General features: G+C 40.5%; 1 protein-coding gene across 8 annotated transcripts in view; it reads left to right on the forward strand.

The window, feature by feature from the left end:
- NCOA2 (nuclear receptor coactivator 2) overlaps nucleotides 1–18,707 on the forward strand; it is a 191,221-nt gene extending 172,514 nt beyond the window's left edge. For all 8 annotated transcript variants that reach the window (XM_072328564.1, XM_072328566.1, XM_072328561.1 and 5 more), the window contains 5 exons: nucleotides 9–243; nucleotides 1,865–2,042; nucleotides 4,331–4,529; nucleotides 10,686–10,775; nucleotides 14,938–18,707. In XM_072328564.1, coding sequence (XP_072184665.1) covers nucleotides 9–243; nucleotides 1,865–2,042; nucleotides 4,331–4,529; nucleotides 10,686–10,775; nucleotides 14,938–14,949 — 714 coding nt within the window. In that variant the 3' untranslated portion in view covers nucleotides 14,950–18,707. The remainder of the gene's footprint in view (nucleotides 1–8; nucleotides 244–1,864; nucleotides 2,043–4,330; nucleotides 4,530–10,685; nucleotides 10,776–14,937) is intronic.
- Nucleotides 18,708–20,657: the final 1,950 nt, after the last annotated feature.

Raw genomic sequence — 20,657 nt, forward strand, 5'->3', positions numbered from 1 at the left:
TCCTACAGGGCCCCATCAACGCACAGATGCTGGCACAGAGGCAACGGGAGATCCTGAGCCAGCACCTGCGGCAGCGGCAGATGCAACAGCAGCAACAGGTGCAGCAGCGGACGTTGATGATGCGAGGGCAGGGCTTGAGCATGACCCCCAGCATGGTTGCTACTGGGGGCATACCAGCAACCATGAGCAACCCGCGGATCCCACAGGCGAACACACAGCAGTTCCCATTTCCTCCAAACTATGGTACTGTCCTTACTGTAATTTCAGCACTCCTTTATACCCACTGTCTCCCCAAGATCCCATCCCACAGCCCCTTCCTTTCCCAGCTCCAGTTGGAGGCATACAGATTTGGGCCTCCCAGACGTCCTCAAATGTAACATGGTACTTGCCACTCTTCTAGCTCAAATACCTCCCTGAGCTCTACTCTTTCCTTGATCAATAGCAGAAGTGTAATCTGTGTGATTGTTTGTGTGCATAGATACATGAGTGTACAAATGTGTATGCACACATGCACATGTGGAAGTATATGTACTAGCTTGATAGGCTCTCAGTTTTGACTAAACAAATTAATTCATCCACTAAAAGCTCAGACAAAGAATGTGAATTTATGTCAGCAAACCGCATGAAATGGTCAGAACCAAAGCTATACGTGATCCTTTAAGATCATTTTTATATTGGTTGGGAGTTGTTTACATTTTTATAATGTAGTATTGCTTTAATACCCAACAGTTTCTTCCCAATTTTTTCCAATCCTTTGTATAATGTAAAATTAACAACCATCTACTGAGTTTGTCATGAAAATTAGTTTCAGATCAGGCATTTCTGTCTCCATCCTTGAACCTGTGTGTAACATGACAGCTAATATCATTTTGTCTGTATGCTTCACAAAGCTATTGGCAGCTTTGTAAAAGTAGTAGAATTGTAAAAAGTTGTAAAAGCTACATTACAATTAAGTGAGAGTAAAAGTTAATGAAAATAAGTTGAAGTTCTTCTGATAAAATCGAAGCAAATTATTACCACTTGATTCTAAATTTGCTATCTATTCTTGCTGGTTTGTTATACTTCAAACCATCTTCTAAATCATAGCTGTGCTTTCCCTCTACATGTTTGTAATTGCTTTATGAAAATGAAGAGACATTAAGATATTCTCTTTTTATAACACAAACTCAGATACAGAGTTGTCACAGAGACAGTGAATATAGAAATTGATTTCATACCACCTGAGTCATATGCCAACATAGAGTGGCTTGTTTCTGTTGAGTATTCTGTTCTAGAAGAACTTAAGATCAAAATGTCTTGGTTGAAAACAAAATTACTGCACCTAATTGGCACTTTACAGACTAAGTTGCTCTCTTCATCTAGATATGTTTTTCATTTTACAAGATCATTAAATGCTTTCACAAAGTGGTGTTGTCTAGTTTTGTGTGGACAGAGCAATCAAGATGGAAGGGCTCTAGGAACTTTAGAAGCACTTAAAAAATATAACCAAATGTTTAAAAGTTGTGCAGTAAATGGGTAGTGCGTAACTTCTTTCACAAAAGTGGGTTTGTGTGCAGGTTTATTTGTTTGACTGCAGTTTCTGCAAAGAATTCACTTAGCAGTGTTTTTGTTGGTGGTCTCTAGTGGGAAGAGTACTTGTGTGGTTGGGACAAGCAAGTAGCCAACATACTTAAGCAAAATAATTTCTGAAGTTATGGGTGTAGTGTTGAGTTGACAACATCTTGCTTTAAATCCAGTTCCTACATTAAGATGCAAGGTTATAGATTCCAAGTGACGTAAGTGCAAAGATATGTCTGCAGGTTCGAGCTCTTGTTTTTTTAAACTCTGAATGTATGGTGGCTAATTTTCTCTTCTTATTTTTTAGGAATCAGTCAGCAGCCTGATCCAGGCTTCACAGGGGCCACCACTCCTCAGAGTCCACTGATGTCCCCAAGACTGGCTCATACACAAAGCCCCATGATTCAGCAGACTCAGGCTAATCCTGCCTATCAGTCCTCTACAGAGATGAATGGGTGGGCACAAGGGAATATGGGTGGAAACAGGTAAATCCAGAACAAAACAAAAATGAGCACGCAGGGTAATGGGGTAATTTCTGGTCCACACTTATTTATGGGGGTGTTTAAATGTATTTGTTTGCTGCTAGTGGTCTGTCCTCAAAAAAATTTCTTTTCAAGTTAGCTTGACGAATTGGTTTAAATACTGTCTTCATACAAGGCAAAGTGAGTGCATAGCTAAAAGGCGTGCATCCATGCAATGCATTGCTTCTTCTCTGATAACTGATAAAAAACTGTGTTCCTAAGAAGCAACCGTGCCGCAAGTGAGCTCCAGCTCCTAACATTTGTGTGGATGCATTTCTTCTGCATATGATTTTAATGTTGTGCTCCCACAGTGCTTTCCACATGGCTGGATCAGCTGAGCCGTAGCCTGTGCATTCTAAACTGCTCTGGAATTATGGTGACTGGATATCACCTTCCACTTCAAACGCTGGAGTGCGACCAGGTTCATTCCAGTACCTGCACATATTTGGGATCAGCTATCATTCTCTGAGAGCATTGTAGCATGCCTTATGCATGCAGTCACCTTTCCAATTGAGGCCTGTGCCCAGTCAATGTAACTCTATTATAACCAACCTGTCATCTTTAGATGGGTTGGGTGTTGAACACATTGTGTAGGCAGCAAGGAGTTCCCGGATGGCAATGATCTGTGCTTTTCAGTGGAAGACAGGAAGATCTGTCAGGTTGTTGCGTAACTGACCTCTATCAATTGAGGCTGAAGTGCTCACAGGTCTCTAGCACAGTGGTCTCATCCCAAAGCTCTCACACTGCTTTTACTATCCCAGCTCAGCAAGAAATCTTTTTCCTGCTTGTTTATATATATTTAATAAACCCAGAATAACAATATTTCAGTGATGAGGCTGATCCGAGTTCCCCTTAAAGCAACCAATTTATCTCTCATCCTAATCCTTGACTGTACCTCTCCCTCATTGTTTTCCTGAAGCATCTGCAGGAGACAAAGCTACTGCTGCCAAGGCTTCTGCTGAAACTGCAGCAGGGGTAGGCTAATGGCTGGCTCGCTGAACTGCAGCTCGACAGTGGAGACATGTCACATGTTTTTACACAAGCCACTGAGTATTCACAATGATCTGTAGTGTACTCTTTCAGCCATCCAGATAACAACTTAAAAATGGGGTTAGGTGGCCTGAAAAGAGATGGAATAGAAGGAAGAGAATTGCGGGACTTTTGGACTTTGGTCCTGTGCCTGGAATGTAGCTGCATTCCACAAAGGGCTCTGTTAAAGAAAGTGTCACAACAGGCCAACAGTAAGGGGTGGCAATAGCATAATGGAGTACCCGGGTGAAAGGTTGAGCACTAACCCTGAAAAGATTTCCACATCTGGAGGGTGAAAGTCAGCTGTTGATGTGGAGGTGGCTGCTGTGTGCCACCTGATATGCAGCAGTCCTCCTGCAGTGCTTCAGCCTAATGCAGATCCTCTAAACAGACACATATTCAGCAGTAATTCCTTCATTGACTGCTGGAGTATGTTTAAAGAGTGGAAAAGACTGATGTGTAAATAATGGAGTGTCTTTAGGAAATATAAAAACCCTCTCATATGACTTTTAACACAACGAGAAGGAAGATAGCATTCAGAGAGCACTTGGCTTTGAGTAAAACCTGGGATGAAATCTTTCACAGTTACACTTAATGCTGTTCAGAAATATCCTTACAAGAGCATAAAGGGCAGTTGTCTCAGATGTTCTGTTCTTTCTTACAGTGCCACATTTTTCTGACGCTAAGATTTAGTCAATAAATTTCTGCACAACTGCATGTCTATATTTGTGAGCCCACGTGCCATAATTGTATGTGCAAATCTGGTATACATATGTGTGAATAGCCTCTGCTGTGAAAAGAAAGCTTATTAGATCAAATCCAATGCTGATTCAACAATCCTATGCTTTGCTAACGATGGAGGGGGAAAAAGGTGTTTTCCTTCCCTTCCGAAAATTACTTTCCTTAATATATTTGTAATATGTGAAGACAAATTTCAGCAGCTAATTGGCCATTGTTGCATACACGTAACAGATTTGTACTCTGCCATAGTTCCACACGCAAAGGCATGCGTTTTTGTGCACAGACATGGGAACTTGCATATTGAAAATCTATTCCTTAGACACCGATGCAGTTGAAAACTAGTCTTTTATTTATTTATTTGTTTTTGAGGTTGGGATAAACAACAATATGTATGAATTCTAGCTGAAGATATATTAAAAAGAGAGCAGTTTCGTAGTGGCTTCAGCATTCTGACACATTGCTTTTTCCATTCCTTGCTATAGCATGTTTTCACAACAGTCCCCACCACATTTTGGGCAGCAAGCAAGCACCAGCATGTACAATAATAACATGAACATCAATGTATCCATGGCAACCAACACAAGTGGTATGAACAACATGAACCAGATGACAGGGCAGATCAGCATGACCTCAGCGACCTCTGTGCCTACATCAGGGTTGTCCTCCATGGGTCCTGAGCAGGTGAGAATTTAAGGACTTGAGATGACAGCTAGAGGATTTTCTGTGACTTTCAGTAGTTTTTCAGGTCCGCTGTGTTGGGCTGCAACTGCTGTAAGCCATTATGTTTCTTATGTTAGTTTTCTTAAGAAATGTTTATGTTAAAAAGGCTTTGTTTTTAGCTCTGCACTCAGATAACCAATAACTATCGACTAATGAGATAGAGAGCATTGTTTGCAAATAGATTTCCCATTTGGGCTAGCACCACTATAGCTAGCATGTACAGAACTAGCTCCTGGACTTCTGTGGAAAATGTGTGCCAGTCTAGCTCCTGTTCTCACTAGGTAAGTTGCCACAGCACAGTGGCTGGGCCTGTGTCTGTGCTTAGTCCTTGACGCTGAGGCTGAATGGCAGGCAGGTAAGAATGAAAGGTGGAAAATGCTTCTGCTTCTTTATAGTACCAGAGCACAAGCAGTCAACTTCAACAACTATCATGCTGGCATCTTTGTAAGCTCCAAATCCATCCTTCCTGTAACGTGGTGCATATAAAACAGATTGCTAAACCAGTAAGTAGCCTGTTTGTTTTCTGCCAAGAACAGGTTTACACACTTGTTTTCATTTGGGACTGCTAGTTAGGGCATCTGTTATAGGGAAAATAACATTTCCATCTGTAGGCTCATCATTAAGTTCACGTGGTATATTAAAAACATTTGACAAACAAGTCCTCTTAACAGGTTTGTAGGCTTATTTCAGAACTGAACTTTGCTTTGTTTAATGTGCAGATTTCAGATTACAGACCTTCTTAGAAATGCTGGCAGGCAGACCTCTTATGTCTTCTGGTACTTTCTACTGCTATGGTTGACAAAATTGCAAGCGTTTTTTTTTTCTGAGATAATTAAATTACAATTTAAAGCTGACCGTATCATTTACTTGTTAATGATTGTCTTTTTTTTTTTAAGCCTAAATTTGGCAACAGGCTATTTACTTGTCCAATATTGCCCTTTAACTTAAATGCTTTTCTTTTTTTCTCTATCTGTATTTTAAAAAGAGCCATACTATCAACACGTTTGTTGTTGTTTTGTGTTTATGTGGTTGTTTTTCTGTGGCTTTGGGTGGGTTGTTTTTTTTCTGCCTAGTTAAACAAGCCAGGCTGTTTCTATCTCTTCTTGCAGCCTTTACATTCCTTTTCTTTTTCTGCACCTGTTCCTGTTTGAATCAGTATCTTCTAAACACCAGTGCCATGTGCATAGCACTAGTTCTTCCCCATTTCTCTCAGAGTACACTGACACATTTAGCCCCGGATCACATTTGTCTTTTACAGCTGCTGCCTACTGGTGTCCTGAAGTAATTCTGATACTGCCGAGTCTGTCACCTTCTCTGATATTTCCAGTTGTTAAATCCAACTATAGCAAACTTGTGAATTATTACTAGTTCCTAAGCATGTACTCTCAAACATTTTTTAATGTAGTAAAGCAAGAGTTAACTTCCTTAAGAGTTATTGATGCTATTTAAATTCTATTTACATCCTTTTCTGCTTAAATTCTTTTTGCTTATAATGACGACAGCATAAACGTTAAACAGACAACATAAACAACGTTAAGCGGAGTAAAAGCAGTCTTGAACTCTGCATGTTATATTCAAACCACTGCTTCAAGCAAATTTTGTACCTTAAGTACAGGAAGTTGCATTCTTTGCTAGGATAATTTTAAAGGTAATCTGCAAAACAGTGTAGATTTCCTGAATTGCTTGTAAAAGTATGTGGAAAATCTGAAATCGTAGTAACCTTCTTAGCCTTAGGAAATAAGGTTTATGAGATTATCTTTCTCCATTGACTGAAGAGCAACTGATAATCTACTTTTGTGAACCTCCTTGATAAATGTGACTGAAATTAGCCAAAAGGATAGAAGTCAGATAGTCAGGCATGTCCGTGTTTTGTGTGTGTTGCCCTCCCATCGCTATTCCCCAACAAAAATTACACCAAACAAGGCAAAAACCCAGAACCTGAGAATTGGCTAAAAGAGAGACATTGCTTACCTTCTGCAGCATGAATTATTCTAGCTACTCGTGTGCCCCCGGTGGCGCACGGTGTTAGAACCGCTGTTTGCAACACTGGAGGCTCGGGTTCAAATCCCCCCTGTGGTGCAAGTGGTAGAACTGCTGCTCTGCTACACTAGAGGGCTCGAATCCTGGGAGTTGGACTCGATGATCTCTAAGGTCCCTTCCAACTCGCACGATACTATGAAAGGAGTTGAGATTTGAAGGTGACAGCGCAGTCTGGTTTGTAAACATGCATGTGCTCCATAATTTTCCCCAGGAACCTGAACTACGAAATGTAACATTATGGAAGGAGATCTAGTTTTATCTCAAAGACTTCCAGTGCAGACAGTTGTTTCCACTGGCACAGTTGCTGCACTGCTTTTCCTTCCTGTTAGACTACTAGATCTTGTTTCAAGATAGCATTTATCTAACTTCCAGTAAACCAAATAGCTTGAATTTCTTTATTCATCTCAGTATTTATTTTTCAGCCCTCCGGTCCCTGTTGTGAATGTACTTTAAACTCTATTATCTTTCTAGAAGCACACACAGTAACTGGCCGTGGTGATTTCACAAAAGCTGTCTGGAATCAAATTTTGCCTATAATTTCTCTTTCAGTACAGAGAGGGATTGCCTTGCCTCTCTTTGTGACAGTGTCACGCCAAAGAAATCATACTGAAACCCACAGCATGATACCTACCCATATCATACGGATCCCCTAGATACGGCACAAACAAAACCTGCATTCTTTGTTCCCAAATGTGTATTCCCTCCCTTTTGTCTACACTCAATTGCATTTGTCAGATTAAGTCTATTTAACAAAGGTAGATTGGCTCATCCTGTAACATTAACCTGTTTTCCTCCTGATTTACCACCCCAGCGCTGTGTCATCTGCAGTCTGCTAGCAAATGTTTTTATGTTTCATCTAGGTCAGATGTGGGCAGCTGGCAGATTAGAGGCCACTTCTGGGCCACAAGGCACTACTTTTTTCTCTGCGGGAATGTTTGCTGTGCTGCTTCGCATTTTCTTTTTAGAGAGACGGGAATAAATAAATATTCAGATAAAGAGATATATTTATGTTTTTTGTAACTGTATTTTCTCTAATTCTGCTGACAGCTATTTCATTCATTCTTTCTTTTCTTTTACGCTGTCACCTGTGCTTTTACTTATTCATTGCTATCCACTTTCTCTGTTTTATGGGTTATTTTCTTCTATAGGACACCGTTTTAACTTTGCATGCTCATTTCTTTCTAACCACAATGAATAATAGTGATGCTGTAAAGGTGTTCAAAAGGCATTTCATGTATTATTGGATGATTTTGGAAGTAACATATACTATGTGCTGGTAAAAATCTGTGCATGGGCTGATTTACCTGCTGAGAAACAGGTGTGTTACCTCTGGTACCAAACAGATTTGTTTGGCTTTGTCTCCTGTCACGCTGTGCAGCACTACGCTGTATCACACAGCCATATCTTGGGCTTTCACGTTTAGCTGCTTGTACTGATATCTCCAGCTTCTCTTGCTGCCAGCAGCACCATGTAGAAAATGAAGATTATGCCTAAAATGTTGTGCTCACCCTAGACTTGCTATGTTTGATGCTTAGAGATTTTTATGTACTTGAGGGCTGAGACCTTGTCTCAGTATCATCTTCTCCTTTATAATTACATTAAAGCTCTCCAGGCTGCTCTTCCTAGTATGTGTTCTAGAAATTAGCATTATCAGTTCTGAATTGCTGGCTGCCAGGTCAGTACCTTTCCTTCTGTTCAAACAGTTTCTCTAGGGCCAAGAAAGTCTAAACCTTCCCTGTGCTGCACCATTCATGTACCTTGCTGTCTCCTCATCATAGTCATCTTGTTCACGCAATGGACTGCTGCTTTGTTTTTGCCTTTTATTTATTCTCCCTCATGGACAGGCGTTATTTCCTGGGCTGTCAGAGAAGCAATTTGAAGCCTCTGCAAGAAAGAAATGTTTCAGTTTATGAAATAAACCGCTCTCTAGTTGTCTGATCAGAGGGAGCTCTTTGTTCATAGGTGCAGCGATTCTGAGGTCAGAACTATCATGGTATTTACTGAGAGTTACCTTGAAAGAGTGTTTTGGTTTTATTCAGCATCCTCAATGAAGGGAGCTGTACAGTGAAAGAAAACTTCTCCTATAGTCATGTTGTAAATAGTTCCATTTTATCATCAGGCAGCTGTAGTAGCGTGTTCAAATGCAAAAGGGCTGTAAAACATGTCCTGCCCTGTTTTAGGCACATTTCCTATATAGATAGACCATTTGTACTAGCCTTCAAAAAGATTATAAATGCTTCTCAGTTTCTTTGTCCTTTTCCTTTTCTGATTGAAATGTTGTTGCAGTCCCAGTTCATGTGAGATATTTTATGTTTCAAGGTCTTCTGAAGAAAATACATCCATGTAACAAAACACTGCAGGATTGTTTTCTTGATTGGTTGGGTTATTTTTTTTACCTGTTACTGTACAGACCAGGATTTTTGTGTCATCACTAGCAAGGAGTTTCTGTGACTGCAACTTCACACAGCTTCCTTTTCCATGACTCTCCTAACTCTGTCACGGTGCAAATCACACACTTACCTTTTTGTTCCAAAACTACTTTCGGTTCAGTAAGATACAGTTTTGTGGCTTTGCTTTTTATTTGTTTTTTTTCTTCCTTTGTCTAGTGAAGACAATAGAAAAGGCATTTGGACCTGTGCATTCCAGTCGATCAGTAGCAGAAAATACCTTTAAATCGTTAATTCTGTTGCTTAGCTCAATGCTTACAGATAAAACTGTGACACCGTCTACTTTGTTTCGAAATGAAATAGTGTGATTCTCTTCCTTTATGATGTAAATCTTCTGATTCAAGCTTAAAAAAGTCTATCTCCTATAAAACATGGATGGCATTGCTTGGAGACTTCCGGTGCTTCACTGAGTTTTTTGAGAGTTGAAAATTTCATTGGAAAAATATTAAAGTTTTAAAACATTTTTAAAAGATTTAACCTTTCCTGTTAGACAGCGATCTTGTCGCTGGTAGAGTTTGAAACCACCTTTCTGGCCATATTATTGCACTGAGCTTTGCTGCAAGTCTGCAAAATCAGTGAGTAGCAACAGAAACAGTCAGGAGGACCTGAAACAAGAGGACTTTGGTGTGGTAAATTGAAGTCTTCTTCCCTTGGTGCAGCAAGCTGCTGCAGCTGAAGTGAGCAGTGGTACAACTTCCTCTCCTTGGCAACCAAAGAGTCCTAAATGGCAGGTGACACAGAAAACAGCCTTTTGCTTCCAGCAAAATCTAAAGGGGACTCTCTTCACTATTGTCACCGACGCCTCAACTGAGGGAAGTGAGAGAGAAATGAGTTAACCAAAACTCTCCAGGGAGATGTGTTTTCCCCTGTAAAACTTGTAAGGAAGAGATCTTGTAGAGCTTCAGGCCTTTGCTGATGGGCAGTGATTTGTGTTTTACATCAGTTCCTACATGGCAAGATTTAATCCTTTGATTAAGACTGTAAATTTGGCAAGCCACCCTTCCCGCATAACTAAGCGTGACGGACACTTTAGTTGTGCAGAAATACCCAGCTTTGATACTTTCCTGTGGCTGCTCATAAAATTTTTTGAGCTCATCCAATTAGGAAAGCATGCAGCTGCAGGTCTTCCTGTTTAATGCTATCTTCCTCCCATTGTTCATGAGCAAAAAAATAATGTGTGTTATTAACACTAAATCAGTAGTCGATGCAATTCAGCCTGTGTGTTACCAGGCTTTGAAAAATCACCTGTAGTTTTGTCAAAACAGAAAAGCTGTGTGTCACTGAGGTTAGGAAAGTAGTCATATGTTTCAGCTTTCAGGACTTTCACGGCAGACAAGTCCTGTTACAAATATTACTGACCTAATTTATGGAGCCTGTTTTGTTCAATACGCACAGAGGTCATAGTATCAGGAATGAAATCTTCGTTGTTGACTGTGAAGCAGAATAATATGAGTCAAACACAGGCTGCACAAGAAGGGTGCTCAGCTCTATGGTTGCTTTTCTGATTACTGTCATTTCAAATATAGTTCTTGATATATGCAAGTAGGTTAGTGGTTTATGCTACTTTAACTTCCACTCCTTTTCCCAATATGTTTTTATTTCATACTCCTTGTTATCTTGTTACCAATAGGTTAATGATCCTGCTATGAGGGGAGGCAATCTGTTTCCAAACCAGCTGCCTGGAATGGATATGATAAAGCCAGATGGAGATGCAACACGGGTAAGAGATGGTGTACAAAGGCTACTGAACTATGAATATACTGTGGTCTAGAGTGGATGCAGTATGTTTTTATTTACAAAGTTAAGAGTACCCACGGTGTTAGTAATTAAGTCTTATACAGTTAATTTTTTGAGTTCATCTTTAGGTGACATCTGCATTAAGTTCCTTCTTTGATCCCACTAGCATTACTGAAGCGAATACAGAATGCATTTACATTAACAGAATACATTACATTATTGAATTAACAGACAGTTGCATTCAGCAGACTTTTATTTATAGTTATATTTGCTTTTTACTGAGCAATTGCACGACTATTTTGCTGCTGATGAAAAAGACTGTTGATTTATATTTGCACTGCGGCATGCTTAGCCCATTTCGTGTTTCATCCTGCCTAAGTGTTTTTCCACTTCTCCTTGCATTATACTTAGGGCAAAATTTTCATGAATTATTTAATTTATTACTTTCTGTTCTCGACGAGTGGTGATACTGAACTCATTTGCACAAATCTCCAGCTGATGGTGTAATCAGTGTTTTCTTAGTTCAAAAGTGATTTGTGTTCCAGGCAGTAGCGGTATTTAAGGACAGACATGGTAGAGATCTTCGCATGTGGCCAGGTGAATGAGGTGCTTTTTATGGGCCCCTCCTCTGTGGAAGAGTTTTCCTTAATCGAAATAGCCTTTTTTAATAGTAAGCTTGTTACAACAAACCTGGTATTTTGAGACCTGAAGTGATTTGAAACTGGAGCACAGCACTTTCCTGCCTGTTCCAAGCATCGCAGATGTGCAGACCCATCCAGACCTTCCTATGCAGCCTTGCATGGAAACCTGTGCTCTGGAAAATAATATATGGATGGTTCACAGGACAAAGTGCCTGTGCCAGCAGTGTGCAGGCAAGCAGCAGGGGGAGGCACCATCTAGTGGCTGCTGCTCTGCTTGTTCAGCTGCTGTTCCTCAGAAGGAAGGGACAGTAAGGCTTTAACGCATGCTGCTTTACATGCATCCATTTCCTGAACAACCTGGTGAACAGCACTGGGCAAATATTTAATCAAGGGGCATTAGCCTCTCTATTTTTCTTCATGTTTTGTCTGTCGGGAAACTTCTGTGCTAAGATGATTCAGGTAGGCTAACATGTGGAAAATGACCGGAAAGCAATAGCGAGCTTTTGGCAGCAAGGGGCAGAGATCTGAATATGAAACATTATAAGAGAGATGGTTTTATTTAGATTGTTGGCCTGTGAGGCACACTTTGCAGGAAGCAGTCTTCAAAAGTAATCAAAACAAGCAGATCGAACCCATGATGTCTACAGGAGTTGCTTTATAACCGGCCTGAAGTCCATTCTTAACCTAATCACTTACTGCCATCTACTTGTATGCAGTGTTGAAATCAGAAATATGGATTTAAATTTTTTTTTAAATCCCTTTTATGCTGAATCCAAAAGCAAAATTTAAAGTTTTCAACTGTTAAGGGGGAACAAAAATGAGCAATAGGTGAAAGCAAAACGGTAACTGACTGCAGATGTATTAAGATAAAAGGAAACGAAGGCAGTGAAGGTGTTGAGGAAGAAGTAGCTGCCTGCATTTTATCATATCCACCTCTTTTTACTCACCTGTTTAAAACCTCCTGAAAGGAATTTCTTGGCACAGCTCTTTGGTTCCCATGAGCAGTGCCTGTCTCTTGGGGTGGAGGATCTGTGCACGCAGGATTCTTCCTGCTGCAGTATCACAGTCATTTTGGAGCTTAACAAATAGGTGCAGTGTGTTGTGATATAGTGGAAGCTGTCCTACACCAAGGAGTTACCCTTATGGTTTCCCGAACCAGCACGTTGCTGAGCCAGTTAGATGCCTTAAGAGAAGCCAAATGCAGAGAATAAATGTAGGGTACCACTGAGGAAAGATAGGAGATAGAGGAAAAGTCTAAAGGATGTTTTAAAAGAGACAGAAAAGATGTAATGTAAAATATTTGGAGAGGTGCAAGAAAGGGGGGACAAAAGTCAACTGCGTCTGAGGATACTCAGTAAGGATCCATCTCATGGCACACTGTGATTTTAGTTTTATTCTACTAATGCAGCTCTGGCTGATGAAAATATTGATGAATAACATTTTGTATGCACTGTAAGTATCTGTTACAGAACTGTGACCTGTAATAGAGACTAAGTAGCTACTACTTCTATGCTATAAACTATACTCCTACGTAAGATACTTACATTTAAAGCACAAGCTGTGTAATTAGAAAGCTGAAGAGAGGATTAATGGGCTTCATCCCTTGACAGTTGTGGCATTAACATATAAAAGCCTAGAAATTAATCTGACAAATGAGAAACTGAGAAACTCATCAGGCAGACTGGAGAGGGTTTTCTCATTGTTTCTTAAATTTGATCTCAACAACTGGATTACTTAAAGGGATCTGTTCTGATTACAGCTGAATAACCAGGAAATGCCAGGGTATTGCTGAAATCCCTGTAACCATGGACTTCAGGTCTCAGTGTTTACTGTTCTACTCTGTGTCCTTAATGCTGTTTCACTTTGTTTTAACACATTATGATTAAAATTTTCAGAGCTTTTAGGACATGCAAGAATGATACAGATATTTAACCAAGAAGCTGTTTTAGAAAACAGAATTTTCTGTCTTTCAAGGCTCAAAGTACCCTTCATTTAAAAAGGTGAATGTAGTTGCACCTGAAAAACTGAAGAAGTTTTTATTTTGTGATTATTGAAACCAACTTATTTTCATTAATTTCATGCTGTAAAAGAAAATCTTGAATTTGCTCTTATTTGGAAATAAACATCTTGGCGAACAACATGGCGTCTGGATGAGGAGCTACTAGATATGGTTCATTAGCTTGTGGTAGTAATGGTGGTTGGAGGATGGTTGGACTAGATGACCTTGTAGGTCCTTTCCAACCTTGTGATTCTGTGATATGGAGAGTATTGTGTAAGCTTGGCATTTTTCAGGTTGCTTCTTTGTAAACCTTGGGCATTTTTTTTAGTGTTCAAGTTGTATGAATCATTATGGAAGTAATTTTTCTCACTTTCCATATTGGCCTTTAAATAATTATCTGCCAATTTCTTTAATGTCCTTCTTGCTTTCGCTATTTCTAAACAGAAGGGAGGGGAAAAAATGATTTCTAGAAATAGAGGTGTGCCTTCTTTTTATTACTCTCCCTTTCTTATATTTAATCACCCTATAAAATAGATTTTTGTTAGAATAGAAATACAATAATAATTTTAAAAGCATTAAAGAGCATTTCTATTTGAGTCAGTGGTATGGTGGAAGAATCTACTGAGCACCTGTGTAGAGATACTGTTTGCTAAATGTCCACTCTCGGTACAAAAGTTCAGACATTGCTTTCCCAGTCTGTGGGATGCTCTCCTACAGTGGCTTTGTTTGACAGTGGAGGTGTGCTTCTAGCCCTTCTGCGATTGCAAAGAAAAGGGTGTTAAAGTCTAAAGGACTGTGTGGATGGCTTCCAGAAGATGGGTAAATGGTGTTCCTGTAGGCTGGCAGAGAAGCTGCTGCTGCCATCCCTGAGCAATGAGCCCTACCTCCTGCATGGCGGGAGGCTGCCCAGTGAGGAGCCGCTGGGTACAAGTGGGAAACAGCCCCTGGGGGAAAAAAAAAAACGGTTTCCAGCTAGAATAGCTCTCTGACCTGCCTGACCCCAAAGCCACATGGGAGCAGGAGTCTGCAGAGAGGCACAGGTTGCAGTCACTGGAAGGGGCAATCTTAAAACAACCGTGAAAACCACATCCTGAGGCTTTAAAGAAGTAATAATAAGAAGAAAGTAAGGGATAATTTACTCAGTTGAAACCAGCTTGTACTCTGTTTGTGTAAGGACACTGCAGTAAGCATGAAGAGCATCTCTGGGGGTTGATAGTTGAAGCTTTTTTTGTTTTTGCTTCCTTATTCCCCCTTTTAATTATGGTTTTTGAAAGAAAAATTGAATCAAGATGGCTGTTTCTTTTGAAAGTGTGCATCTGTAACACAGGCACATTTTATAGATGCTTCAGGTACGAGACTTCTCTAAAACCATGTTGCTGTGCATTTACATGCAGTTCACAAGTGGCAGATGATGCCAGGTCGTTACGATATCTACGGTAGCTGGAAGGAATAAAGAAGCAAGGAACACAATTAAACCTCTGTTTCTCCATCTCTCTTTTTTGCAGAAATATTGCTGACCCTGAGGGCGGTGTGGTTGCTCCTTTCTCCAGCTGAGCGGGCGCCCGGCCCCACACCCTTCCCAGTTGGAGGAGCTGCACCCATTTGTTGCGCCGCAGCCGTGCCGGCGCCCAGTGCCGCTGGGCCCAGCCCTGCTCTCCGCGGGGCCTCGTGCCGGGAGCAGCCTCCTCTTCGACAGTCTGAGGCTATAGCGTACAGACATTGCTCAGTCTGTTCACTGCATTCACCTTAGTGCAACTTAGATCTCTCCTGCGAAGTAAATGTTGACAGGCAGTTTTCATAAACCATGTCAGATTGAATGTATTTAAATGTATGTATTTAAGGAAAAAAACAACCATGCTCTTGTTCTGTTTCCGTTTAGTTCTAGACCTTGGTTTTTGGCTTTGTTTTCCCTGGCTTACTCATTCTGGTGCAAAGGATTCCGTTCTGTCTGCATACTGGTGTTTTAGACTAAGGCCTGTGTTGTGGGGCGGCGAGTGCACAAGGAGGGTCGGAACATGGTGCCCAGTGCACGCAGGCCTCTGAGGGGGCCCTTCCTGCTGCCGGCACGTCGGAGAGGATGGACCGATGAAGAAAACTGCACCGAGCAATTCTGAATGGGATTGGAGTTGTGTGAGAGATGAGAACTATCCTGTGAGAGGGCTGTTGACAAGGGGCGCTTCGGTTGGGTTTTTTAGTAACACTTTTTTTTTAATGCAAAGTCACGAGTCCAAAAACACACGTCTGCTGCGTTCTTATTTAATCCAATTCCTAATGATCAGCAAATCCTGATTTAAGTGGCTCTCCTGACCTCTGTCATCTTCCTCTTCCTTCTAACAATGAAAAAACAAGTTACCCCCCCTTTATTTACGTAGGTGTGTTTCCAGCAATCTGGGCGGCAAGTTAGGGTTGCTGAGCAGCGATGTTCAATGATAATGCATGTACTGATTATGGTAGTGGCAGAACTGGTGCGTAATATCAAAGAGCTAAAGATACCTGCTTTAAGGCATGATAATTCCTGGTTCCCACCCCCACAGCCGGGGGAATAACGATTCATGTAATATCGGTAGCAGATATCACTACAGACTTCACCACTATCGTGTGTTTCTGGTTATTTTAAAGCAGTGTGGACTATGAGGACGTTTTGTAAGGTACATAAAATCCAGTTTATATGTAAACAAGCAATAATTTAAGTTGAAAACTTAAGTGTTTTACTTGTATAATTTTTGTGAGATATACATGTTGTGAAGTTGATTCCAAATGAGGTACTTCAGTATTAAATTAGATATCTTCTTAGCCGTGTGTGTCTCCTGGAAAAGTGTTTTGTAAAGAATCACAATGCCTTGATTAGCCCTAATTTGTAGGCTTGAGACTTCTCATTTTCTAAACCTTGTGATTCTGCTCATAATGTCATTTATCTAACCAATATTATATACAGCCACTGTAGGAACCGATTCTTGATTTTTGTATGTTTATATTCTTTCGTAACAAATCTTAGAAAAACTAACTGTTACTAAGCAGGCCACTGTTAGGGTGTTGTTGTTTTTCTTGCCCACTGTGGTTGGAATAATCTTTTACTAAGCTGACATCAGTTTCTGAGGACTGGAAATATTGAGAAATTGATGTTTTTGACCTCTGTTTTCTTCCCCCTCGCCCCTTGCCCTCAGACTTTCTAACCTGAACGCAAATTTTTGGATGTCACGTAAAATGCAGTGCATTTTATAATGTCTCATCAGCTATGCCTTTGGGGAGTAAAAGGTTTGTTCTGTTGCCGTTTGATCAGTTTTGTTTTATTTTTCAGGTGGGAGTGAAAGTAGACATCATTCTGTACTAAGGCTGAGGGGAAATATGGTGAAGGTGGTTTGAAATAGGTCGTTTCTTTGGAAGGCATCTGTTTCCTTGTTATGATCGTCAAGGAAACATTACAATGCTGTTGGTTTCTAAGGAGGGCAGTGCCACGATTCTGGGGACACTACGCTTTCCAGCAGTCAGCATTTGGCTGTCAAACTCAGAAAGAATATTGGGTCAGCTGAATCCACCTTTTGTGTTCTGATGGAAAACCAAACTAGCCATCAGCCCTGAGGTCCACAGCCTCATTATTACACCAACGTCTGTGTTAAACTTGCGTTCTGTATCTGACGAAATGTTATTTGTACGAGAAATGTCTATATTGGAATGAATCAACTTCATGCAACGCAAAACGTAGATGAGTTTCCAAATAATCGCGTTATAATCAGTTTCAGTTCTTAACCGTAACCTCTTCAGATAGATTATTCTTTTTCACAGTGGACAAGTGGAAATTTGTCCTGTTGTGTGGCAGACCTGCAAACCCCGTCATCGATAGTGCTTACGATGCTCCATCATCCATTGCCATTTTGAAAGACAGGAGGTTGTACCTATCAATCACTTCGGCTCAGTTTGGGTTCATCGTGACTTTGTTGTCTTCTGACTAAAGAAAAAGAAAAGTGAGTGAAGGAATCTTCTGATCATATTGATCGCTATAGAAACAAAAGAAGCCAAATCAATTCCCTTCATTATCAGTATTTTCATCGTGTATACAGTAAATTTGTCGGAGAAAGTACTAGGATTTTGTTTAACAGAACAAGTAATCAGTGTTCTACTTACATTACTAAATGTGAAAGGCGCATAATGTGAAAAATAAGCGTATCTACACGGTCATATGGCCTGGTTAAGTGTTCATGTAACGTGGTAAGTTTAAAAAGTGAAGTGAGCTGTTTTGCTACAATGAATTAATTTGTACTCGATCTTGAAAATATTGTCCCCCGCCGGTATCCCTTTGGGCCTATTAATTAAAAGCAATGTTTTTGCAGTTTATACAATACATTTTTTAATCTTTGCTGAAAAACGGAATTCATATGGGCTTAGCAGATGAAATGGGTGGCGCAGCTCCACTCGCAGAACCCAAAGATACACAATCAGTTTTGAAATGCAACTGAAGCCATTAATTGTTGGTGTGAATTTCCAAGTTTTCTAGTATTTGTATGGTAGTATGCTGCCTAAGAGCAAAAGCATTCTCTGCACAAAAGAAAATTTACTGTAGTGGCTTTGATTTGAATTAGAATTTTCTCCCTGGTGTTTCTTTGTAGACTAAAACAAAATCTTTTAAGTTTCTTACTACAGGTAAAAGCTATGTGCAAGAACCTCAAAATGCTAAAATCTAGCATAATGCCTTAGATCTGTTTTTAAGTATTGTATATTCCTACATAGCTGTCTGATGTATTATATTTGTATAGTGAATTGTGTACAATTTTGGAATAAGTGCATCATCACTTAATCTTTATGTTGTTCGATAGAGATGATGGACACGTTTCTTCAAACATTTTACTGTCATTTAATTTTTTTTTTCCCTTGATGTCATTTGTGGGTTTTATTTGTACAGTTTCATCATGAAGTTGCATCTGAGATGTGTGTATATGAAAAGATTATACAAGGGTAAAATTAAGCAATATATAAACTATGGTTCTTCAGGAGAAAGCTTACAGTGTTTCAGGTTGTGATTTATTTTCAAAGCGGAGTTAACTCTGAACATCACTTTGTTCACCTGCATTGATGTTTGTATTTCTAGTGTGAGCAGTTTATGCAAAGGTAGATATATTCAGAGAAATTTTAAATACATTTATGCAAGTTAATATTGCTTTGCCGATGCTATTTGCTTATTTGATGTTAAATAATGCTATTGTAAATAAAGAATTCTGTTGTTATTGCATCATTTAATAAATTTTAATGCCTTCGGGTTTTACATGGCTTTAGAGATTTCAACGTGTTTCTGTCGTGTCTTCATTTCTTCTTACCAGGGCTTAGGAGGCAGTACTAAAGCACTGCGGGATTGAGTAGTCTGCAGTTTTAACCAGCACAACAGTCTTTCTCTATGGAAGAATGTTTTATATATTCCAACCAGTAATTACTTGGAATATTTGCTTTTGATGATTCTGTTCATCACCTTCATCGCGTAGCTTAGTGTGGAAACATCACGGTAAGAGCTTTTCTATATCGCGACCCTAAACGAGCATCTTTCACGATGGTTTGAGCAGAGACAGACCTGAAATGGCACAGAGTAGGACTGAGCATAGTCAGGGCCTGGTTCTCCTCGTTACTCCATGCTGTTGTTTTAAGAAAGCTGGAAATGTATGGAGAGTTGATTTGAAAAGGATAAAAGTGGCTACTGGAATGGCTGTTCACAAGAACCACCTGCTATTGTGTAGGAAATGAAGGAGGGACAGCAGGTATTTGTGTCAAAAACGTTAGAAGCTGAAATAATTGCTATTATTAAGACTTCCAAACAGTGTCAGCCTTTCACCATCCCACTAAAAGATTTCACCATTTTACCAAAATATTTTGATAAGGACTTTTTATAAGGGCGGGTAGGGATAGGATGAGGAGAAATGGCTTTAAACTGGAGGAGGGTAGAGTTAGACTAGATATTAGGAAGCAGTTCTTTACTGTGAGGGCGGTGAGACACTGGAACAGATTGCTCAGTGACATTGTGGACGCCCCCCACCTGGAAGCACTCAAAGCCAAGCTGGATGGGGTTTTGAGCAACCTGGTCTAGAGGGAGGCATCCCTGCCAACAGCTGGGGGTTGGAACTAGAAGATCTTAAAGGTCCCTTACAACCCAAACCATTCTATGATTCTATGAAAATAATAGGGCTTGTCTTGCAGTTCTCTTTGCTTGGCTTCATCAAAATGGTGGTGATCTTTGACTATGGAAAGCACTGGCACATTAAGGAAAGCTGGGAAGGAGGATGCTTCTTTGTGAAGTGAGGTCACAAACAAATGCTAGAGAAAATGCTTGCAAAAAGGAGGAGAAATATTTTTCCTATTTGAAATGTTTCTAAAGGTGGGTGTAATTGTCCCCTTCTAAGTCATTGGTATTAAAAAGAAATGATGGTTTTGACAACAGTTTCAGATATAACTTCTGGCATCGGTCTAAATGTACAGTGAGCTACCAAGAGCCTCCCAGGTTACTCTAACTCAGCATAAGAACGACAGAGATGTGAGGTAGCCTTTTGAGGACTGTTATCTAGGCAACCTGTATGAATCTTGTGGATGAGAATTTAAGGACAGAACAGGGGATGGCCAGGGATTTTGTTTTGTGTTATTCCCAAGCTTGCTGAACACTGCTTCTGGTTCTCCACTTGTTATATCCAATATGGGAAGAGGCTGTATGTCTCACTGTGCAGAACAAACACTGCTTGGCATCACAGAGTGGCAAGGAAAAATGGCAGCCTCGGGTATCTGCCCTCTGCCTTGGCCTAGCAGGTCACATAGTGCGGAAGCAGAAATGCCAAGGCCCGAGTGGGCCTCTTGACAGCCTCCGAATGATGTCCTGAAACAGTAAATGTGATGAATTAGTTCTTGAGCAGGAGAAAGTAGAATACAGATAGCTCATGAACAGTTGCACAGGCTTGTGCACGTGACAGACTCATACAACTTGATTCCTGTTAGGCTTTGGCATAGCACTGATAAGTGTAAATCAGCCGTATCTGCCTTGCAGGAAGGCAGCTCCCACCAGTAGAGGCTGTCACTGCTGCTCTGTGCTGTGTCCTCCAGCTATAGCAACAAACTGCTGCTGCTCTGACCTGATCTAAATCACAGTTCTGTCACTGCTGCAGCAGCATCTGCTGCTGTGCCTGGCAAGAGCGCAGGCTGCTCTCTGTCAAAACCCATCGGTTCTGCACAGAAAGGTATGGGATCGCTTGAAGTCCCT

Source organism: Excalfactoria chinensis, chromosome 2 (genome assembly GCF_039878825.1).
Source record: "Excalfactoria chinensis isolate bCotChi1 chromosome 2, bCotChi1.hap2, whole genome shotgun sequence".
In the NCBI taxonomy this organism is placed as follows: domain Eukaryota; kingdom Metazoa; phylum Chordata; class Aves; order Galliformes; family Phasianidae; genus Excalfactoria; species Excalfactoria chinensis.